General features: G+C 42.1%; 1 protein-coding gene across 4 annotated transcripts in view; it reads right to left on the bottom strand.

The window, feature by feature from the left end:
• Positions 1–15,649: 15,649 nt before the first annotated feature.
• The window catches only part of LOC139418070 (EMSY transcriptional repressor, BRCA2 interacting), a 31,769-nt gene continuing 22,159 nt past the window's right edge, over positions 15,650–25,259 (bottom strand). For all 4 annotated transcript variants that reach the window (XM_071167235.1, XM_071167234.1, XM_071167233.1 and 1 more), the window contains 7 exons: positions 24,673–24,862; positions 24,159–24,332; positions 23,131–23,289; positions 20,682–20,839; positions 17,504–18,073; positions 16,447–16,863; positions 15,650–16,266 (listed from right to left, as the gene is read on the bottom strand). In XM_071167235.1, the coding sequence (XP_071023336.1) occupies positions 16,069–16,266; positions 16,447–16,863; positions 17,504–18,073; positions 20,682–20,839; positions 23,131–23,289; positions 24,159–24,332; positions 24,673–24,862 (1,866 nt within the window). In that variant the 3' untranslated portion in view covers positions 15,650–16,068. The remainder of the gene's footprint in view (positions 16,267–16,446; positions 16,864–17,503; positions 18,074–20,681; positions 20,840–23,130; positions 23,290–24,158; positions 24,333–24,672; positions 24,863–25,259) is intronic.

The following is a 25,259-nucleotide window of genomic DNA, read 5'->3' as shown; positions in this document are numbered from 1 at the left end:
TCTTTCTCTTCACAACTGGCTACGTGATTATTGCAGCTCAATGGGTGGAACTTTTGTTGACAATTTTGATACCTTTTGGAAACAAAACACGTTTTATAAGGAGGATGGGATCCAACCAAATAATTTGGGTTCCTGGATCCTTTCACAACATTATAAGGCTTTGTTGAGACAATGACTTGTCAATGACCCAAGTCCAGCTCAGTTAATCCCTACCATTGTGTCGCAGAGTCATCATAATGTTTTTAGCAAATGTACATTATACCAGGGGTGTTGGTAGACACAATGTAAGTAACCTAATTTATGTCCTTCTAACTGCCCTTAATTCCTCTGTTGATCCTACAGCTATTGTATGCAGCAATCATGTCTATAAACCAGATTTATGCTGTTATGCAGTGTGCCCTAGTAGGAAGTACACTATGTGTGGCGTTCATCCTGCACTAACATAAATAACATGACAAATGCAGTTGAAGTCGGAAGTTTACATATACCTTAGCCAAATACATTTAAACTCAGTTTTCCACATTTCCTGACATTTAATCCATGTAAAAATTCCCTGTTTTAGGTCAGTTAGGATCACCACTTTATTTTAAAAATGTGAAATGTCAGAATAATAGTAGAGAGAATTATTTATTTCAGCTTTCATTTATTTCATCACATTCCCAGTGGATCAAACGTTTGCATACACTCAATTAGTATTTGGTTGCATTGCCTTTAAATTGTTTAACTTGGGTCAAATGTTTCAGGTAGCCTTCCACAAGCTTCCCATAATAAGTTGGGTGAATTTTGGCCCATTCCTCCTGACAGAGCTGGTGTAACTGAGTCAGGTTTGTAGGCCTCCTTGCTCGCACACGCTTTTTCAGTTCTGCCCACAAATTGTCTATAAGATTGAGGTCAGGGATTTGTGATGGTCACTCCAATACCTTGACTTTGTTGTCCTTAAGCCATTTTGCCACAACTTTGGAAGTATGCTTGGGGTCATTGTCCATTTGGAAGACCCATTTGCGACCAAGCTTTAACTTCCTGACTGATATCTTGAGATGTTGCTTCAATATATCCTCATCATTTCCCATCCTCATGATGCCATCTATTTTGTGAAGTGCACCAGTCCCTCCTGCAGCAAAGCACCCCCACAACATGATGCTGCCAACCCTGTGCTTCACAGTTGGGATGGTGTTCTTCAGCTTGCAAGCCTCCCCCTTTTCCCTCCAAACATCACGATGGTCATTATGGCCAAACAGTTCTATTTTTGTTTCATCAGACCAGAGGACATTTCTCCAAAAAGTTCTATCTTTGTCCCCATGTGCAGTTGCAAACCGTAGTCTGGCTTTTTTATGGCGGTTTTGGACCAGTGGCTTCTTCCTTGCTGAGCGGCCTTTCAAGTTACATCGATATAGGACTCGTTTTACTGTGGATATAGATACTTTTGTACCGGTTTCCTCCAGCATCTTCACATGGTCCTTTGCTGTTGTTCTGGGATTGATTTGCACTTTTCGCACCAAAGTACGTACATCTCTAGGAGACAGAACGCGTCTTCTTCCTGAGCGGTATGACGGCTGCGTGGTCCCATGGTGTTTATACTTGCATACTATTGCTTGTACAGGTGAACGTGGTACCTTCAGGCATTTGGAAATTGCTCCCAAGCATGAACCAGACTTGTGGAGGTCTACAATTGTTGTCTTGGCTGATTTCTTTTGATTTTCCCATGATGTAGGTAAGGTAGGCCTTGAATACATCCACAGGTACGCCTCCAATTGACTCAAATGATGTAATTTAGCCTATCAGAAGTTTCTAAAGCCAGGACATTTTCTGGAATTTTCCAAGCTGTTTAAAGGCACAGTCAACTTAGTGTATGTAAACATCTGACCCACTGGAATTGTGATACAGTGAATTATAAGTGAAATATTCTGTTTGTAAACAATTGTTGGAAAAATTACTTGTGTCATGCACAAAGTAGATGTCCTAACTGACTTTCCAAAACTATAGTTTGTTAACAAGGAATTTGTGGAGTGGTTGAAAAAACAAGTTTTAATGACTCCAACCTAAGTGTATGTAAACTTCTGACTTCAACTGTATCTACTTACGCAAAGCTTCCCAGTAAAGCAATGAAATCAAGCAACCATGCCAGAAAAGTGAACAAAAAATAGCCCATGTTAATAGCCCCATATTAAGAAACAAGGTTCATGAAATTAGTATCTTGCCAGTAACAGACGACATTCATATTCTCTCTCTTAAACTCACTTAGACAATACTGTTGATGATACAGTGGTAGCAATACAAGCTTATAAAATGTACAGAAAATACAGAAATGCCAGTGGTGGAGGTGTTGATATTTATATTCAGAACCACATTCCTGTGAAAATTAGAGAGGATCTCATGTTAAATACTGCTAAAGTAATATGCTACAGTGATCACAATATCTTAGCCATATCTAGGAAAACCAAAGTTCCAAAGGCTGGGTCTAATATAGTGTATAAGAGGTCATACAATAATTTTTGTAGTGATTCCTATGTTGTTGATGTAAAGAATATGTGTTGGTCCGTGGTGTGTAATGAGGAGCAAACACTTGACACATTTATGAAATTGCTTATCCCAGTTACTAATAAGCATGCACCCATTAAGAAAATGACTAAAAATGGTTAAATCATTGTGGATTAATGAGGAATTGAACAATTGTATGGTTGAGAGGGATGAGGCAAAAGGAATGGCAAATAAGTCTGGTTGCACAACCAATTGGCAAAAGTACTGCAAATTGAGAATTTATGTGACTAAACTGAATAAAAAGAAGAAACAACTATACTATGAAACAAAGATAAATGACAAAGAATGATAGTAAAAAGCTTTGGAGCGAGCACCTTAAATTAATTTTGTGGAAAAAAGGCAATCTCAGCTCCATCATTCAGCAACAAACGCTGACACGACACATATCTGACCAAATTATGAAAGACAAGAATTGTCATTTTTAATTCCATAAAGTGAGCGTGGAAGAGGTGAAAATATTATTGTTGTCTATCAACAATGACAAGCCACCAGGGTCTGACAACTTGGATGGAAAATTACTGAGGATAATAGCGGACGATATTGCCACTCCTATTTGCCATATCTTAAATTTAAGCCTACGAGAAAGTGTACGCCCTCAGGCCTGGAGGGAAGCAAAAGTAATTCCTCTACCTAAGAATAGTAAAGCCCCCTTTACAGGCTGAAATAGCTGACCAATCAGCCGGTTACCAACCCTTAGAAAAATTTTGGAAAAAATAGTGTTTGACTAGATACAATGCAACAGTAAACCAACTGACAACAGACTTTCAGCACACTTACAGGTAAGGATATTCAACAAGCACAGCACTTACACAAATGACTGAGAGAAATTGATGATAAAAGATTGTGGGGGCTGTTTTGTTAGACTTCAGTGTGGCTTTTGACATTATTGATCTTAGTCTGCTGCTATATTGTGGATAATGTTTTACCTGTCTAACAGAACACAGAGGGTGTTCTTTAATGGAAGCCTCTCCAACATGGGGTGGCAGGTAGCCTAGTGGTTAGAGCGTTGGGCCAGTAACTGAAAGGTTGCTGGATTGAATCCCCGAGCTGACAAGATAAAATCTGTCATTCTGCCCCTGAACCCACTGTTCCCCGGTAGGCCGTCATTGTAAATACAAATTGGTTCTTAATCGACTTGCCTAGTTAAATAAAGGTTACATTTTAATCCAGGTAGAATCAGGAATTTCCCAGGGCCCCTTACTTTTTTAAATCTTTACTAACGACATGCCACTTGTTTTGAGTAAAGTCAGTGTGTCGATGTATGTGAATGACTATACATGTTAGTTACCTATACACGTCAGCTACTACAGCTACTACATAAACTGAAATGCCTGTAACATTTAACTAAGACCTGCAGTTAGTTTCAGAATGGGTGGCAAGGAATAAGTTAGATATATTTAAATATTTCTTAAATATTTAAAAAACTAAAAGCATTGTATTTTGGACAAATCATTCACCTAAACCTCAACTAAATCTTGTAATAAATAATATGGAAATTGAGCAAGTTGAGGTGACTAAACTGCTTGGAGTAACCCTGGATTGTAAACTGGCATGGTCAAAACATATTGTTACAACAGTAGGTAAGAATGGGAGAAGTCTGTCCATAATAAAGCGTTGCTCTTAACAGCCCTATCAACAAGTCAGGTCCTACAGGCTCCAGTTTTGTGGCATCTGGACTACTGTTCAGTCTTGTGGTCAGGTGCCACAAAGAGGGACTTAGGAAAATTGCAATTGGCTCAGAACAGAGCAGCACGGCCCTTGGATGTACACAGAGAGAAAACATTAATAATATCCATGTCAATCACTCCTGGCTCAAAGTAGAGGAGAGATTGACTTCCTCGCCACTTGTATTTGTGAGAGGTATTGACATGTTGAAAGCACCGAGCTGTCTATTTAAATGACTAGCACACAGCTCAGACACCCATGCATACCCCACAAGACATGCCACCAGAGGTGTCTTCACAGTCCCCAAGTCCAGAACAGACTATGGGAGGCGCACAGTACGACATAGAGCCATGACTACATGGAACTCTATTCCACATCAGGTAACTGATACAAGCAGTAGAATCAGATAAAAAAAATCAGATAAAAATACACCTTATGGAACAGCAGGGACTGTGAAGCAACACAAAGCTAGGCAGACACATGCATACACAAACATGATAACATATGCACTATACACACACAGATTTTGTGTTGTAGATACAGTGCCTTGTGAAAGTATTCGGCCCCCTTGAACTTTGCGACCTTTTGCCACATTTCAGGCTTCAAACATAAAGATATAAAACTGTATTTTTTTGTGAAGAATCAACAACAAGTGGGACACAATCATGAAGTGGAACGACATTTATTGGACATTTCAAACTTTTTTAACAAATCAAAAACTGAAAAATTGGGCGTGCAAAATTATTCAGCCCCTTTACTTTCAGTGCAGCAAACTCTCTCCAGAAGTTCAGTGAGGATCTCTGAATGATCCAATGTTGACCTAAATGACTAATGATGATAAATACAATCCACCTGTGTGTAATCAAGTCTCCGTATAAATGCACCTGCACTGTGATAGTCTCAGAGGTCCGTTAAAAGCGCAGAGAGCATCATGAAGAACAAGGAACACACCAGGCAGGTCCGAGATACTGTTTATGAAGAAGTTTAAAGCCGGATTTGGATACAAAAAGATTTCCCAAGCTTTAAACATCCCACTGTGCAAGCAATAATATTGAAATGGAAGGAGTATCAGACCACTGCAAATCTACCAAGACCTGGCCGTCCCTCTAAACTTTCAGCTCATACAAGGAGAAGACTGATCAGAGATGCAGCCAAGAGGCCCATGATCACTCTGGATGAACTGCAGAGATCTACAGCTGAGGTGGGAGACTCTGTCCATAGGACAACAATCAGTCGTATATTGCACAAATCTGGCCTTTATGGAAGAGTGGCAAGAAGAAAGCCATTTCTTAAAGATATCCATAAAAAGTGTCGTTTACAGTTTGCCACAAGCCACCTGGGAGACACACCAAACATGTGGAAGAAGGTGCTCTGGTCAGATGAAACCAAAATTGAACTTTTTGGCAACAATGCAAAACGTTATGTTTGGCGTAAAAGCAACACAGCTGAACACACCATCCCCACTGTCAAACATGGTGGTGGCAGCATCATGGTTTGGGCCTGCTTTTCTTCAGCAGGGACAGGGAAGATGGTTAAAATTGATGGGAAGATGGATGGAGCCAAATACAGGACCATTCTGGAAGAAAACCTGATGGAGTCTGCAAAAGACCTGAGACTGGGACGGAGATTTGTCTTCCAACAAGACAATGATCCAAAACATAAAGCAAAATCTACAATGGAATGGTTCAAAAATAAACATATCCAGGTGTTAGAATGACCAAGTCAAAGTCCAGACCTGAATCCAATCGAGAATCTGTGGAAAGAACTGAAAACTGCTGTTCACAAATGCTCTCCATCCAACCTCACTGAGCTCGAGCTGTTTTGCAAGGAGGAATGGGAAAAAATGTCAGTCTCTCGATGTGCAAAACTGATAGAGACATACCCCAAGCGACTTACAGCTGTAATCGCAGCAAAAGGTGGCGCTACAAAGTATTAACTTAAGGGGGCTGAATAATTTTGCACGCCCAATTTTTCAGTTTTTGATTTGTTCAAAAAGTTTGAAATATCCAATAAATGTTGTTCCACTTCATGATTGTGTCCCACTTGTTGTTGATTCTTCACAAAAACATACAGTTTTATATCTTTATGTTTGAAGCCTGAAATGTGGCAAAAGGTCGCAAAGTTCAAGGGGGCCGAATACTTTCGCAAGGCACTGTATGTGGTAGTGGAACATGGGCCCGAGGGCACACACTTAGTGTGTTGTGAATTCTGTAATGAATGTATTGTAATGTTTTTAAAATTGTATAACTGACATAATTTTTCCGGACCCCAGGAAGAGTGGCAGCAGCTAATGGGAATTCATAATAAATAATATACAAATACTCAAACAATTACACATGACAGCAATGGTTGGACTGGTGGGAAAGTACTAGAAACTGGATGGTTTGGTAAATTTAACTTGCTCTTAAATAAATACTTGGCAAAAGGTTTATGCCACCTTTGGCAACATTTTGCTTGATTTGTGAAGCATCTTTCTACGTAGTGTTTATGAAGACTGTGAATGCTGCATAAAACTATTTTTATGTTGTTATCATTTAAACTGGGTCCCTAATGTTTTTGATACCAGTGTTGAGGCATACAGAGACAATGTGGAAATAACATGACATCAATACTCATCGGCAGATGTGGTAAAACCGATATAGAACAAACACTCTTTTTGCTCTATCATAGTTTACAGAAGTGCTGCGTCACTGACATTTTGCTTATCTTTCGCTCGTACTGCCCCTGACTTTGTTCCACTAGGCTATTCACTCGAAGTGAAATGTACACCCACTATCTGTCTAAGTAGAGTGTACCGCCCCTCTGTCTGTGGCCTTTATTGAGTGTGTGGGAGAGGGGAACCTGATAGCAGTGTGTGAAGGGTACTTCTCACATAGGGATGGACTACAGATGCTATAAGGGGACTTCCTCATTGTTAACAGTGGGTGCAATGTCCCAAATGGCACCCTATTCCCTACACCCTATTCCCTACTACTTTTTAAAAGTAGTCCACTATGTAGGGAATAGTGTGCCATTTGGGACACAAATAAGGTATGCTTTCTTGGTGGACTAATCTCAATTAACTGACTTTTCTGACAATTGCTACCTCTTTGGCAGAGATCCGCCACCTTCCCTAAAAACAATGATGGGACACTTGAGAGAGTTGAGGAAGTTATTCCAGTATGATCGTTCTGCCAGATAGCAAATAACACAAAACGCACATTACTAGAGAGGGAGGAAATCATTCAATACGTTCTGTTTCTCAAAAATTCAAGGTTAAATTCTACCAAAGACCTGAAATTACAGACTACGACATTTTGAACACATTTTCGAGACAATGCGATATGATGGCAGCATTATTATGACAAAAACATTGAAATTATACACTGACATTTATCAAACACTGCTGACTGCCTGACCTCTTATGGTCTGTGTATGTCCAACCTCATTGGTCAGATGGAACCCATGGTCAAATTCAATAGTGCACAACGTAGAAAAGCGTTTTGCAACTGAAAACGAAACGTGCGTTTCTCATTTGACAAATTAAGGTAATCCCTCCATGTTTAGGTCTGTTTGCTACAGTTTAGTTCCTAGTGAATATGACCCAGAGTTGGATTACAACACACGAGGCAACATTGGCGAACAATAATATGTATGAAATTAGGAAACGTTAACAATAATTAGGAAACTTTAGCAATTAATCATATACTGACACCATAGGTTATTTCATTTCTTCATTGCTTCCTGGATGTTTCCAATGAAGATGAGTCATGTTCAAACTCTGATAATCTCTGTGAGGAAGGCTGTGTTCAGTAGGCACTAAATGGAAAGAAGATGCTCTGAAATGGAGTTTAGGTACACTTAATTAAAACGCTTAATTCTGTTTTCCATTGCAAACTGTTTTGCTATAGTGTGTCCAATGAACACAACCCAGAACTGATACTCCGGTCAGGGGTTTTGCACACAGTCTGTCTCTGAGAGGGAACATGAGAAACCGAGAGATCAAAGGTGACCTTCAGCCAACATTATTTATGTCCTCTGCTCCTAACATTCCCAGGCAGACTCAGTTGTTTGTTTCTTTTTTGGGGGGGGGGGTTCTTCTATCTACAGTACATCCTTATCCTCCTCATCCTCCTTACCCCTGCTCCTCCTTTCATCTTGGAGAAATGATTGCAGTTTTAAAGCAAGCTTTCTGCAAATCCACACATTTTGCCATGGGTAGTAGAGAAAGTGTTGCAGTTTTAAAGCAAGCTTTCTGCAATTCTATACATTTTGCCATGGGGAGTAGAGAAAGTGTTGCAGTTTTAAAGCAAGCTTTCTGCAATTCTATACATTTTGCCATGGGGAGTAGAGAAAGTGTTGCAGTTTTAAAGCAAGCTTTCTGCAATTCTATACATTTTGCCATGGGGAGTAGAGAAAGTTTTGCAGTTTTAAAGCAAGCTTTCTGCAATTCTATACTTCTTGCCATGGGGAGTAGAGAAAGTTTTGGAGTTTTAAAGCAAGCTTTCTGCAATTCTATACATTTTGCCATGGGGAGTAGAGAAAGTGTTGCAGTTTTAAAGCAAGCTTTCTGCAATTCTATACTTCTTGCCATGGGGAGTAGAGAAAGTTTTGGAGTTTTAAAGCAAGCTTTCTGCAATTCTACACATCTTGCCATGGGGCAGACAGAAGTTTAGCAATTTAATAACAAAATTCATGCAACTCTACTGGACATCTACAAGTTTAGATACAGCAGCTGGCTAGACTAATTTACCAATCAAAAAATTGTTAGCTGACATTGCGAATTTAGTGACCTTCAGTGACTGATATAACAGGGAAAAAACTGCTGCTGCACAACCAAATTTCGAAATTGCACCTTGTGTATTCTACTATTCTAACTCTCAACAGCAAGTTTAGACCCCAACTGTTTTTTCTTTGGCAGGGGCCCACTAGCGGCCGTGGGCCATAAGCGACCTCTTACGTCGCTTATGCCTGGAGCTGGCCCTGAACATAAACCAAGGATTTCACTGTGGGAGTACAGCATAGCACAGCCTCATTCCTGGCCAACCAGCATGCTCTCTCTCTGACCAATCCAGGGCTGTATTCAGCTGGGCAAAACCAATGATTTATTTCCACTACCGTTCAAAAGTTTGGGGTCACTTAGAAATGTCCAAGTTCTTGAAAGAAATGCCAATTTTTTGCCCATTAAAATAACTATAGTTATTATAGTATAGAAATACTAGTATAGAAATATAGTATAGACATTATTAATGTTGAAAATGACTATTGTGGAAACAGTAGATTTTTTATGGAATATCTACAGCATCCCGGCGACTCTGGGATGCTGGCATTCTAGGCAGAGTTGCAAAGAAAAAAACATATCTGAGACTGGCCAACAAAAAGAAAAGATTAAGATGGACAAAAGAACAGACACTGGACAGAGGAACTGTGCCTAGAAGGCCAACATCCCGGAGTCGCCTCTTCACTGTTGACGTTGAGACTAGTGTTTTGCGGGTACTATTTAATGATGCTGCCAGTTGAGGACTTGTGAGGCTCCGTTTCTCAAACTAGACAGTCTAATGTACTTGTCCTCTTGCTCAGTTGTGCACTGGGGCCTCCCATTCCTCTGTCTATTCTGGTTAGAGCCAGTTTGCATAGTTCTGTGAGGGGAGTAGTACACAGAGTTGTACGAGATCATCAGTTTCTTGGCAGTTTCTCACATGGAATAGCCTTAGTTTCTCAGAACAAGAATAGACTGACGAGTTTCAGAAGAAAGGTCTTTGTTTCTTGCCATTTTCAGCCTGTAATCAAACCCACAAATGCTGATGCTCCAGATACTCATCTAGTCTAAAGAAGTCCAGTTTTATTGCTTCTTTAATCAACGCAACAGTTTTAAGCTGTGCTAACATACATGCAAAAGGATTTGATAATGATCAAATTGTTCTTTTAAAATGATAAACATGGATTAGCTAACACAACGTGCCATTGGAACACAGGAGTGATGGTTGCTGATAATGGGCCTCAGTAGATATTCCATACAAAATCAGCCGTTTACAGCTTCAATAGTAATTTACAACATTAACAGTGTCTACACTGTATTTCTGATCAATTTGATGTCATTTTAATGGAGAACAAATGTGCTCTTCTTTCAAAAACAAGGACCTTTCTATGTGACCCCAAACTTTTGAACAGTAGTGTAGTTGAGCTGGCTACAGAGAGGCTCGATGTTGGACTGATGTGGATTTGAGGCCTTTAAACATCAGAAGCATTGACAAACTGTCTGACAATGCTTAGCCGTTGATAGATTGTGTTATAAATGGGCACTATAATAACTGTCTTCGCTGATGAGGTGTAAAATGTTTAACTTTATCTCATCAGATGCCTAGCACATGGCTTTGATGGCTTTGGCTGCTCTGTCCGGCACGTGTCTCATTCACTTGTAAATCGACATCAATCAGAAATTCTAACATAAATTGTTATTTCAGTTGCAGCAGTAAAGTGCTGAAAAATCCAGAAAGGGCACTGATTTAAAAAATGCCCTACCAGATGCAGTATGCCTACCTCACCAGCGCAGTCCATATTGGTGACAGATGTTGACACACACTTCACATGTTGACAAGAACCTCTGTGGTGTTCTACCGTTTTCTGATGTTATACAAGAAAAGATGGGAGTTGTCATGTAGCAGCATACACACATAAATACATAAATATGGAAATACACACACACACACAGACGCACACACACACACACCTGCACGTCTCCTCGAAGTGTGTGTGGGGGGGGCATCAGTGACATGAGACCTGGCTGTAACCTACACTCTACTCAGAAAATTGGAAGCAGTCTATCACAGTGCCATCCGTTTAGTCTCCAAAGCCCCATATACTACCCACCATTGCGACCTGTATGCTCTCGTTGGCTGGCCCTCGCTTCATATTCGTCGCCAAACCCACAGGCTCCAGGTCATCTATAAGTCTTTGCTAGGTAAAGCTCTGCCTTATCTCAGCTCACTGGTCACGATAACAACACCCACCCGTAGCACAAGCTCCAGCAGGTATATTTCACTGGTCATCCCCAAAGCCAACACCTGCTTTGGTGCCTTTCCTTCCAGTTCTCTGCTGCCAATGACTGGAACGAATAGAAAAAGAAGAAAAAAATCACTGAAGTTGGAGACTTACACAGTGGGGCAAAAAAAGATTTAGTCAGCCACCAATTGTGCAAGTTCTCCCACTTAAAAAGATGAGAGAGGCCTGTAATTTTCATCATAGGTACACTTCAACTATGACAGACAAAATGAGAAACAAAATCCAGAAAATCACATTGTAGGATTTTTAATGAATTTATTTGCAAATTATGGTGGAAAATAAGTATTTGGTCATTAACAAAGGTTTTCCACCATAATTTGCAAATAAATTCATAGTTGAAGTGTACATATGATGAAAATTACAGGCCTCTCTCATCTTTTTAAGTGGGAGAACTTGCACAATTGGTGGCTGACTAAATACTTTTTTGCCCCACTGTATCTCCCTCACTAACTTCAAGCATTGGGTGCCAGAGAAGCTTACCGATCGCTGCAGCTGTACACAGCCCATCTGTAAATAGCCCATCCAACCAACCTACCTCATGTGTTTTTTTCTGCTCTTTTGCACACCAGTATTTCTACTTGCACATCCTCATCTGCACATCTATCACTCCACTGTCAATTGCTAAATTGTAATTACTTCGCCACTATATAAAGTCACATATCCTAGGGCCACGTCCAAATACGTCTGGGCTGCCGGACAGATCTCAGCCTGAGCACAATCAACCCTCAACCCAGGATATCAATTCCAAAGCAGGAGAAAGGCAGACCAAAAGCAGGCCAGGTTGATGAATACAGGAATAGCCAGAGGACCAGTCACTGAAAAAGGAGTCGGAGTGACCCTATCACCTCAACTAAGCCCGATCAGATATCGATAGGAGGGTAGAAAAACAGATGACACCCACGAATCTACCAGCGAGTGAGGCACAGCATGATGATCTAGAAACATATTCACTCTGTACTGAATTAGGATCAGATCCACCCTGTCCATGTAGTCTTATTCATTATAATCTAAAAGGAAAACCTGACCCTAAATCAGCCCTCGTATTCTGAGACATTTAATACATATGGCCCCAAATGCCCATTCAACTCCCTCCATGGACACCACAGTGAGTATTAAAGTGAGGGATCAGGTTAACCAGGAGTATTACCACAAACCAGATTCTGGCTGGATTCCACTCCGCACACACTGAACTGATATACAATGCTTTTGGCACAATGGTTGTGATAAAGTGGAATGTTTCTGTACAAAAACAATGTCACAAACATTGGTTGGACAATGGTTTTATCACAAAAAAATAGCACAACCATTGTGTGAAAATTAAATGCAGATAGATGTACAACCCGAGTGTGTATGTTAAAGATTCTTATTCTAGTGATGCCAGTAGATGTCTTAGAAGGAAGGTCCAACAACAAGAATGTATCCCATTTTAATTAACATATGCATGCAGAGATACAGTCTACCTTATAGGGAACCTAAATTAAATGATCTGAACTTAAGAAAAATGATCTGTGTGACTGAAATAAATGCACAAGTTGTGATTTCACTCTACTTAGCTAAGCCAAACCATTTGGACTGGGCTGGGTATGCATCCACCAGAGTAGCTGGAATAGTAATGGAAAGGACATAGTGAAAGGAAATGATCTGAGCCAGTATAGTACGGTTCGGGTCAGCACGGTTGGGTAAAAAGAGTATTCCTATATTGAGGCACATACTTGCTTGCTCCCATGCTGAGGTGGGTAGCGGAGTTGAGTGGTTGTGTTCTAGTTGTGGTTGCGCTGGTCGATCTTTGGTTGCAAGGTCTAAATACACACAGATGTTTGGGAGCCTGAACCACAAGCCTGGCAGTGAAAGTTCTCTCAGTTCCTCTTTTATGAAGTTACATTCAGCAATTGAGACTTCTCAAGTACCACTATGCATATTTTTGTTGGGGATTGCATTTGAAAAAGGTTATATTCAATGGAATCAACTAGCACAGGTTTCAGATACAGTAGACCCCATTCAAAATGGGGTCTACTAAGCTAACGTATGACATTTTTTAAGATGGTCATAACAATGCTCATTTGGAGATTTGATGTAGAATTTTAAGACCCCTTTAGGCATAAAAAAATATTTGATGAAACATTGAATGTGACCTTTCTGCCATAGCCAATAGAAACACATTAAATTACAGATTCATACATGGAAAAACTTTTGTTTGGAAGTGTCTGTTCTATATTTGAGAGATATAAGAACGATCAGGGTATTATTTTTATTTCAGGGGACAATATAATAAAACCATTTTTTTGGTTTTACGCACTAAACTACTTCCATATATGCTCCCACTGGTACCAGGCTACCTTCAGTCTTGTGGGGCGTCCACGTCAAAAACACTGAAATGTACGTGTTCGTACTTTTCAGACGCTACAGATAGAAGTTGGGAGAACCGACTAGACGAGTCGGGGATCGTATAGCAAAACAGAGGACGTGTTCGTGAGAGTCTCATCTTTCCACAGAGGGGTCATATCAGTTTGGATGCTACAGACGTTTTCGTGAGAATACCAATTTTCGGGATATTTCATCGTCTGACAAACACACTATAGCTCTGCAACTTTTCACCACAGTTGCGCATGGCCGACAGCCGTGGATGCGGTGGATTGCAGCCCATGCAAAAAAAAACAGATGTCTCTAGTTAAAACAGAGATTTTTATGGGGATTTTTTATTACGCTAATTACATTTCCGCGGGGCGCGGACAACGTCAAGGGGTTTTTAAGGTCTATTTAGAATTTAAAGAGAATCTATTATTCATGGAAATTCTAGCGTAGAGGTTACGACAGTTTTTGCTATGGTATCCCACAAGGGGCTTCCCGTGTGACCTCACTTCCTTATCTCTCTAATTGTACTAGAATAGAAAGAGAAATTCGGGGGTGCATTTATTAATGCACACCGTAGCAAAACGTTTTGCAACTGGAAACATTTTGCAACCAAAATGAGTGTTTGTGTGATGAGTGAGTGTTCAAAATGAGTGTTCAGGTTAGTCCGTCCCGTTTCGAACCGGGTGGTTCCTAGTGAATACACCCCTGTAAATCGATTGTTGTCAGAGTGCAGTTTCCCCATCAGCTGTAATGGGTAGATACAGTTATAAAACAGGTGCAGCAAACAAGACGGACAGTTTGCGCATGGTGTCAATGATATATATATACAAAGGGATTTTCAAATGGAAATTTGTGGAATAATATTATGAAGCACATTTGTAAATAGTGACTGATAATGGGTTATAAACACCTTGTGCATGTAATTAGGGCAAAATACAAAACAACCAAAGTCTAAATAAAAGGACAATGATTATGTCTGTGGTCCCCCATTCTTACAAAACACACCTGATTTATTATGGTATGTGCTGCCAATGCTTACATATTTTCAGTTTTACAAAGGCATGATTTAGAATCCATGTGAGTTGAAGTATCATTTACAATTTCAATTAGCAAAACAGATGCTTGTCACATGTTCAGCCTGAAACAACCTCAAAGCAATGCCCAAAATGTCCATTTCTGTATCCAGAAATGAACCGTTGAATCATCTTTTGGCTATTAATGTGGTTTGTTAGCTCACAATGCTAACCACTCAAAGGAGTAAATGAGGGGATAGCTAGTTGTAGGTCTACATTATCCTCCCTTGGGCTTGGGCATACTCCTGGCTTTAGCAATATCCGGACACAAAGTCCCTCTGTGTGGATAACATGAGAAGATTCGCCAAAGACCGACGAGAGAGCAAAAGCACCCTATAATGAATGACAGATTCCCCTTTCAGCCAGTCCAGTACACAGATGCTCTGTAGGCTAGTTAGCACAATGGCTAGCCTCCATCTCCATCGCTGACTACACTGCAGTTAGACCAACCACATTGTGTAAACACACTCATAAAATCTGTATAGCCTCAGTTGGTAGAGCATGGAGCTTGCAAAGCCAGGGCTGTGGGTTCGATTCCCATGGGGGACCAGTACAAAAAAAATAATTATGCACTCACAACAGTAAATTGCTCTGGATAAGATCATCTGCTAAATGACAAAAATGTAATTTATACAACCCAGAATTACGGCACTAACAAAAGGGTGCTGGTATTCACAGAAACTTCCCAACACACACACACTAGCCTAGCTTACATCTAGCCCTCACATTAAGCCTTTATTTTTACCCCTATGATTTAATGCAAATAAACATTTGGTGGAAACATTGGCGATTTCCTTATGTTGAAAGGTCAATTCATTAAGATGGACTGATAGGTCATGTACAAAACAACATTCACCAAGGGAATGCCAAATTGTGTGCAGTCCTGTAACAGAAAAACAGTTTTAAGCTGTTGTATAAAAGTTTAGTTAAACTTCTAAAAAGTTACACAGGGAACACAAAACAGAAAAACTCAAACTAACAAGGTTGAATGTGTATTTATTTGTTTGTATTTCTTTTTTCTTCCAAACAATTGTTCTTACCAACTGTTTCAACTTCAAAGTGTTAATTCCTCAAGGGTTACTACAATCCCTTTATGGTCAGCCGTTATTGTCTGTGACAAATCTTGAATCACTGCATGTGCCCACTTTAAAACAAACTGAAGTAATCTGAAGGCCATCAAACTTATTTATTACAAGTCAAAAACTCAAACTGTACTATCATGTATTCAAATTTACATTGTCGAATCAAATACCGTTATGCAAATACCTCATTTATTCGTTTGCCGTAACGTGATTAGGGTTCTAACTAAGTCGGGAGATAACCACAAGTCACTGTGATGACCGTAATCACCCTCATCTCTGCCACACATCGTGTGTGATGGAGTTGACATGTGTAGTGGTCACTGGGACTGGTCGGCACAGCCCTCCATGGGGCTGACAGTGGTGGCCTCGTCATTGCTGCTGTCCACCTCTTGCTCCATGGCGCTCTCCTCGTCCAGCCGCTGGCTGGTGTAGTTGCTGATCTCCAGGAAGCCGCTGGGCTCCACCACCACGTTGGACTGGCTGGAGTCTGGCATGATAGAGTACCGAGGGATCACCTGGGGAGGGGAGTAAACGGATGTTATTTAGCTTTTATTGTCTATAGATGTTAAAAGCTTAGATGACCGTTGTCCTATAATAAGCAATGTTTAAGAGATGTTAATCATATGGCTCAGAATATGTAATTAGTAAGGCTTTGCTATGCTATAACATACATCTTTGAAATCACAGAAATGTACCTCAATGACGTCCAGGTCTTCTTTGCCCTTGGCCACTAGGCTAAACTGGCTGTGCTGGGGCTTAGAGTGGGATGAGTGGTGCAGGGAGGCCCCCGAGCTGCTGATGACCGGGCCTGAGCCCCCCAACACACCTAAATCTCCCCCTGCCCCCACACCCTTCCCGTAGGGGCTGCAGTCGCTGGACGAGTCCACCACCATTGGCTCGGCGCTAGGGTCGATCTCCGCTTCCATCATGGAAATCTTGAGGATGTCCGAAACGGAGGGCTTCTCGCCGCCGGACGGGCCCGAGCTGCTGGGCTCGGCGGGGACCAGCTTTGCTGTGGCCTCGCCACTGCTGGACACGGGCGGGGACTGGTGGCTGCTGCTACCGCCGAAGGTGATCTTGGTGATGCTGGCGCCCTGGGTGATGATTGCCGGCTATGTCGGGGGAGAGAGGGGAAAATTGGATTTGGTTGGAACTATAGAAATTAATAGAACAGACATTGCAATTCAAGTCAATGTTCTGTAATATGTAGACCAGCGGCCATATTGAATGTACCCATGAGTGTTAGTCAAATTGCCATGGTCTGAAAGGGCTTCCCCTTCCATTTCTATGGTTGGAACTAGTGTAGGGCATGGGGAAACTCATGCCCCTTTTGAATGAAAAACAATGGTAATTTATTTTCAGGTTGTCATACAGGGAGGGCTGTGAAGGTTTTGTCAGGCTTCCTGCGCTACTGTACAAACAACACTGATCTGATGGGAAGGGAATTTGTGGCATGGTGCCCAGAGCTTTGTCTTATCTTATTGATCTTAAAAGGCCCATCAAGGTACAAGTGCTGTGAATCAGGACAAGATTTACATGTATGGAATGTGCACTCGGTGTAAATGCTTTTAAATGTTTAAGTCAAAATCCATCTAGAGGGCAAATAAAGTTTAAATGAAGTTCTATTCTAAAGAATTATGGCACAATGCATCTGACAGTTGATGATTCACTGTGTCAACCTGATCTGTCACGGACCAATAAATAAAATAGTCACTGGGGCCTGGAGGTCCATCAGAGAGGGATGGTGCTCACCAGGCTTGTGGAAGGGGTCTTGTCTGCACCCACCGGGTGGTGGGCCTGCAGGGGTGGCGGCTGGGACAGCTGTGTGTGGATGGGCCTGTGGTGGGAGGTGGGTGCCTGCTGCAGCTTGGGGAGCTGGGGGGTGAGGGAGGGTGGCTTTGTAGGGGTGCCCAGGCCCACCAGCTGGGGGCATCCCGAGGCAGAGGAGGGCCTCTCCTTCAGGCTCTGCCCTGGAGCCTGGGGCTTGGGCTGGTACTGCTCTTGGAGCTGGGGTGGCTTCTTCACCAAGGTGGAGGAAGGCTGGCTCATCTGGGGCTTGCTGTGTAGCTGTGGGGGCTGGGTGGAGGGGGGCATGGGCTGGGTGGAGTGGGGCATGTGTCTGCCCTGCTCCGACTGGGGCTCAGAGTGTGACTGGCTTTGGGGTTGGGGGAGTGTGTGGTGCTGAGGGGCAGGGGCTGCCGCGAGTTGGATGGAACGGTAGAACAGGCCCGTCTGGGGGTCCAGGGTGTCCCCTTCTAGTTCACCCTCCTCCATCACCATCTCCTCCGCCTGCTTACTGTGGATAAGCTGGCCCTCCGACGCCTGGAATGACATTATACGATCATTAACAATAGTGGTATATATGGAAATATAGGTAACTGCTAAAAATAAAGGAAACACCAACAAAGTATCTTAATAGGGTGTTGGGCGACCATGATCCAGAACAGCTTCTATGCACCTTGGCATAGATTCTATAAGTGTCTGGAACTCTACGCAACACCATTCTTCCGCAATTTCGTGTTTTGTTGATGGTGGTGGAAAACGCTATCTCAGGCGCCATTCCAGAATCTCCTATATGTGTTCAATTGGGTTGATATCTGGTGACAGACGGCCATGGCATACGGTTTATAACGATTTCATGCTCATCAAACAATTCAGTGACCACTAGTGCCCTGTGGATGGGGGTATTGTCATCCTATGGAGACATAGCCATGGTAGCCAAAATAATGGCCTGCCCAGTATTTTAATACATAGCCCTAAGCATGATGGGATGTTAATTGCTTAATTAACTCACACTATACCTGTGTGGAAACACCTGCATTCAACACTATTTGTATCCCTCATGTTTCCATTATTTTGGCAGTTACCTGAATATTGGTGCATATTGATACAGTTGAAGTTGGAAGTTTACATACACTTAGGTTATAGTCATTAAAACTTTTTTTTCAACCACTCCACAAATGTCTTGTTAACAAACTATAGTTTTGGCAAGTCGGTTAGGACATCTACTTTGTTCAGTAATTTTTTCCAACAATTGTTTACAGACAGATTATTTCACTTACAATTCACTGTATCAATTCCAGTGGGTCAGAAGTTTACATACAGTAAGTTGACTGTGCCTTAAACAGCTTGGAACATACCAGAAAATGATGCCATGGCTTTAGAAGCGATAGGCTAATTGACATCATTTGAGTCAATTGGAGGTGTACCTGTGGATGTATTTCAAGGCCTACCTTCAAACTCAGTGCCTCTTTGCTTGACATCATGGGAAAATCAAAAGAAATCAGCCAAGACCCCGGAAAAGAAATTGTAGACCTCCACAACTCTGGTTCATCCTTGGGAGCAATTTCCAAATGCCTGAAGGTATCATGTTCATCTATACAAACAATAGTACGCAAGTATAAACACCATGGGACCGCGCAGCCATCATACCGCTCAGGAAGGAGACGCCTTCTGTCTCCTAGAGATTAATATACTTTGGTGCGAAAAGTGCAAATCAATCCCAGAACAACAGCAAAAGATCTTGTGAAGATGCTGGAGGAAACAGGTACAAAGTATCTATATCCACAGTAAAATGAGTCCTATATTGACATAACTTGAAAGGCCGCTCAGCAAGGAAGAAGCCACTGGTTCAAAACCACCATAAAAAAGCCAGACTACGGTTTGCAACTGCACATGGGGACAAAGATCGTACTTTTGGGGGAAATGTCCTCTGGTCTGATGAAACAAAAATAGAACTGTTTGGCCATAATGACCATCGCTATGTTTGGAGGAAAAGCGGGAAGGATTGCAAGCTGAAGAACACCATCCCAACTGTGAAGCACCGGGGTGGCAGCATCATGTTGTGGGGGTGCTTTGCTGCAGGAGTGTCTGGTGCACTTCACAAAATAGATGGCATCATGAGGGGGAAAATTATGTGGATATATTGAAGCAACATCTCAAGAGTGGCCATCACAAAGCACTGACCTCAATCCTATAGACAATTTGTGGGCAGAACTGAAAAAGCGTGTGCGAGCAAGGAGGCCGACAAATCTGACCCAGTTACATAAGCTCTGTCAGGAGGAATGGGCCAAAACCTATTGTGGGAAGCTTGTGTGGAAGGCTACCCGAAACATTTGACCCAAGTTAAACAATTTAAAGGCAAATACTACAAATTCTGACCCACTGGAAATGTGATGAAAGAAATAAAAGCTGAAATAAAATAAATCACTCTCTCTACTATTATTCTGATATTTGACATTCAACTTAGGTCATGCATCCTCACCACTTTATTTTAAGGATGTACACTTACCTAATGAACAGTGAGATCCTATGCCAGTGAGATAATGCACTATATGATTTAATAAAACATTGGAAAAGAAGAATACAAAGACGAACATATATTTGTGATTTTTTTTTTTTTGTTGTTGAATTTTACCCCTTTTTTCTCCCCAATTTTAGTGGCATCCAATTGTTAGTAGCTACTATCTTGTCTCATCGCTACAACTCCCGTACGGGCTCGGGAGAGACGAAGGTTGAAAGTCATGCGTCCTCCGATACACAACCCAACCAATCCGCACTGCTTCTTAACACAGCGCGCATCCAACCCAGCCGCACCAATGTTCAGCATTGTGTCGGAGGAAACACTGTACACCTGGCAACCTTGGTTAGCGTGCACTGCGCCCGGCCCGCCACAGGAGTTGCTGGTGCGCGATGAGACAAAAATACCCCTACCGGCCAAACACTCCCTAACCCGGACGACGCTAGGTCAATTGTGCGTCGCCCCACGTACCTCCCGGTCGCGTCCGGTTACGACAGAGCCTGGGCGCGAACCCAGAGTCTCTGGTGGCACAACTGGCGCTGCAGTACAGCGCCCTTAACCACTGCGCCACCCGGGAGGCCTCATGTATGTGATTTTTAAGTTCATATACTAGGTAGGCGTTTGTCTCACCAGTTGGACAATGCGTGTGACGGTGACCGCAGAGGAAGTTGGGATGGACTTGACCACCATGGGGGTGTGACCTGTGCTCTGTGAGGACGCCGCCAGTTGCTGGCTAGCGGACATGACCATGTCGCCTCCAGAGGTTGGTCCGGCCCGGCTGGCTTTAACTGCACAAAGAGAGATCATCATAAGTTAGGTTCCCATCCAATTGGCAACAGAGTTTGCATGTGAATATTCTAAAATCCACTTAATAACAATGTGCACATTTTCCCACCAGGGGGGTGATTCCATTAAATTGACTTGTTGCAGATAAAAGGCACGTGCACTCCAGCCAACAGATACAGTACAGTGTTCACAGATAGCACTGTTGGCTAGAGCGCACGTATAGCCTACATGATGAGATCATTATGGACAAAATTATTTGTATTTGTCAAACGGCAGCCAAGCATCAATCATGTCACCAGAATAAGACCCTCAATATTTATTGGAAAGGAGAATCTTGCACTTTCACCGCCCTCTGAAGTTCATCATAACTTATTTAATCTGTAGCCTAATAAACTGCATGTTTTCCCGACGAGCTGGGAGGACCACACATGTCATCGGGTGACTCCTAGTTTAATTTAATATAAGGGTTATTATATCAATATTTGTGGATAAAAAAATAGTTTCCACCATTTATCGCATCATTAATTTTCCTAACACAAATATATCCCACCTTGTCTATTGTATTTTGTTTTGCCTGTAATTAAAATGTTTTATCTGACATACTTTACTCGCATAAAAAGGATGGAAACCTTGTTTTTAACATGGAATTGCTCTCAATTACTCGGAACGGCATTATTTCGAGACATTCTTTAGTGAGTACAGCTAAGTATAGAACAGCCTGCTGTTTTTCACTTTGCTTATTTCTGCGTGGTTAAGGGCTACAATTGTGTGTAAACTCTGAATACATGAGTAGGAAAGTGTATAATTTTCCATCCAAGGTGTAATATCATTAAGGGGTGACGAAATATGATATACACTACCAGTCAAAAGTTTGGACACACCTACCCATTAAAGGGTTTTACTTTATTTTTAATATGTTCTACATTGTAAAATAATAGTGAAGGCATCAAAACTATGAAATAACACATATAGAATTAAGTAGCAACCAAAAAAAGTGTTCTTCGAAGTTGCCACCCTTTGCCTTGATGAGAGCTTTGCATTCTCTCAACTAGCTTCAACTGGAATGCTTTTCCAACAGTTTTGAAGGAGTTCCCACATATGCTGAGCACTTGTTGGCTGCTTGTCCTTCACTCTGCGGTCCAACTCATCCCAAACCATCTCAATTGGGTTAAGGTCGAGGGATTGTGGAGGCCAGGTCATCTGATGCAGCACTCCATCACTTTCCTTCTTTGTCAAATAGCCCTTACACAGCCTGGAGGTGGGTTGGGTCATTGTCCTGTTGAAAACAAATGATAGTCCCACTAAGCCCAAACCTTGATTGGATGGTGTATTGCTGCAGAATGCTGTGGCCAAAAGACATATTTCCACTGGTCTAATGTCCATTGCTCATGTTTCTTGGCCCAAGCAAGTCTCTTCTTCTATTGGTGTCCTTTAGTAGTGGTTTCTTTGCAGCAATTCAACCACAAAGGCCTGATTCACGAAGGCCTGATTCACGCAGTCTCCTCTGAACAGTTGATGTTGAGATGTGTCTGTTACTTGAACTCTGAAGCAATTTCTGAGGCTGGTAACTCTAATGAACGTATCCTCTGCAGCAGAGGTAACTCTGGGTCTTCCTTTCCTGTGGTGGTCCTCATGAGAGTCAGTTTCATCATAGCGCTTGATGGTTTTTGCGACTGCACTTGAAGAAAATGTCAAAGTTCTTCATGTCTTAAAGTAATGATGGACTGTCATTTCTCTTTGCTTATTTGAGCTGTTCTTGCCATATGGACTTTGTCTTTTAGGGCTATCTTCTATAAACCAGCCCTACCTTATCGACTCAAATCGCATTGAGGATGAAAGAAATTCCACCAATAATACTTTTAACAAGGCACACCTGTTAACTGAAATGCATTCCAGGTGACTACCTCATGAAGCTGGTTGAAAGAATGCCCAGGTGTGTCCAAACTTTTGACTGGTACTGTACATCAATGTATTTCGCAATGAAATAGTATGAAAAGAAAGTGAACATCATATCACTTTGGGGATTTTAGGTGTCCTCCTAAAGTGATGACAATACAGTGTAATATGACAATTGATCAAATCTGAGAAACTAAAAAAGTAAGACAGATTATAGTGTCTTGGCTGTGTGTAATGCCCAAGGAGAAATGTTTCAGTGAGCTCGCTTCTCAAATAGCACCCTATCCCTTATATAGTGCACTACCTTTGAACAGGGCTGGACCTCAGTGAAAAGTAGTGCATTATATAGAGAATAGGGTGCCATTTGGGAGGCAACCCGAGTGGTCAGTTCATGTACCAGCAGTGATGTATTCAGTGGACGGTTCAGTCTCTACAGTGGATGTCCCAGGGGAGACTGGATCCTGCTGCTTCTTGTCCTGGGCCATCTGAAAGGGCACAGCCATCTGGCTCAGGTCTATGGTGTGCTGCCTGGGCTTCGCCTCACCCTTGTCCTTCACTGTAAAGGCAACAGAGACTGTCACTATCAGTCATCTAATAAACAACTACTCCATTTATATTTGGAAAGACGCGGGACGACAAAGTACCGTCACTTACATGAGAATTAGAGTTCAGAGCAGCCTGACCCCAACGACGAACACTTTTACATCCGATTCTCCCAGAATCAGGTCCCAGAGTCCAGTCACTTGACCTGTGATCAGGCTGTGTTTGAGTGCACCACAGGCCCATTAATTGCACCGGTAAGAAATTGTGTGTTTGTATGCGTGGAAAAACTGAGGTGTCAGAAGCTGGGGCTTTCTTCTCAAGTCGTTTGCATTAAACATCGTTTTAGGGGCTGCAGTGTCAGGATATTCGCACAGCAACTGACACACCTAATTCAACTAATCGTGGTGTACAAATTTAATATCTATATTATTTGAGTCAGGTCAGGCTAACCCTGCCAAGATTAGCCAACCCTACCATTATAGCAAGGACTAGATAGGTGCAATATGGCGATGGCTCCATCTCGTTTCTATCTGCAAACACTAAAAGGGGGATGTTTTTGTATATCAGGCATCAGTCACACTCAACACAGTCACGCTCAACACAGTCACGCTCAATATCAAGCAACAAACAGCCTTTTACAAGAAGTCAGTGAAAGGTCCACAGCAATAAAGATTACAAAAGGGGAAGTGGTTTGGAAACCCCCCAGAGTTCTTGCACTGACTTCTGGGATAGAATCCCAGCCATAATAACAAGCACTATTAACAGGTGACTAGCCTTGTTGCCAGGAAGATTACTCCGTTTCTGAATTGAAATGGAATTGACCCCAACCCTGGTAAGTGGTATGGTAGTTGTCATGGTGACGGTGGTCACTCTGTTAGTCACCTGTGGTTTGCTGCAGCTCCAGCAGGGCCTTAATGGTTGAGGTGGCCGACTGGGTCACGTTCCCCGTAGACACGTCCTGGTAGATGATGGTGGGGCCGGACTCCACCGACACTTCATGCTGCTCAGCCCACTCCTGCCCTCTGGAGGAGATGATGTGCACTACGGGCTGGGAGTCTGACCGGTGACAACAACCAAAACAAGTCATATGGAATTGTGCGGAGTCCCTTTAGATTCCAGTCGATGTGGGAATTAAATTGGACATGGCATTCAAGTAAAAGGGAATTGAAATAATTATATTATGCGAGTGGAGCCATTTACCATTTGAAAGTGAAGGGAATTGAACTTAGCTGGATACTTGTGAGAATAGATACACTTTCATACTACAGATGAGGTAGTCAATAGCTGTGTGAGACTACAATACACAGTTTTAACTTGAGTGTCTTTTTTGTTCTCGTAGTTAGACTGCAGGCTATATCATGTACTTCTTGCTGTTATGTGGAGTGCCACGACGTACCGTGACTGCTGCTGTTGGAGCCATCGGCGGGCTGAAAGCTGCCCTCGGCGATGCCACCTGACTCAACCTTCAGCGCCCCCTCCTGTGCGTCAGCCACCCTGGACGCCTGCTGCAGTGTTTCGCTCACCAGCTGCCTGGTCTGCTCGCTCAACACTGCAGTCTGGAAGATGGGCTTGGGCTTGATCAGCACCTGGACACGAATCAATGTTTAAAAAACGTTATATTCAATATTACACACCTAGAAGAGCTCAGTGAATGGCACTAGAGAAATAGTTTTTGTTGCTCCATAAAGTACAGCACAGCCGAGACCAATGTCAAGTGTCCTGGTGTTCCTTTTTTACATCATACATATAATTAATGTGCCTATTTAAAGTGGTATGGTCTTGCAATCCTAAAGTTACACTGACCTGATGCATTGGTAATTCAGGACAGAAGTTAAAATATACAGTGCATTCAGAAAGTATTCAGAAACCTTCCTTTATTCCACATTGTTACATTACAGCCTCATCCTAAAAATGTATTATATATATATATATACACACATATATATACATACAGTGTCTTGCGAAAGTATTCGGCCCCCTTGA

Source organism: Oncorhynchus clarkii, chromosome 10 (genome assembly GCF_045791955.1).
Source record: "Oncorhynchus clarkii lewisi isolate Uvic-CL-2024 chromosome 10, UVic_Ocla_1.0, whole genome shotgun sequence".
Classification (NCBI taxonomy): Eukaryota; Metazoa; Chordata; class Actinopteri; order Salmoniformes; family Salmonidae; genus Oncorhynchus; species Oncorhynchus clarkii.
The sequence above is the reverse complement of the archived record's forward strand: the minus strand, read 5'-3'. Positions and strand labels throughout refer to the sequence as shown.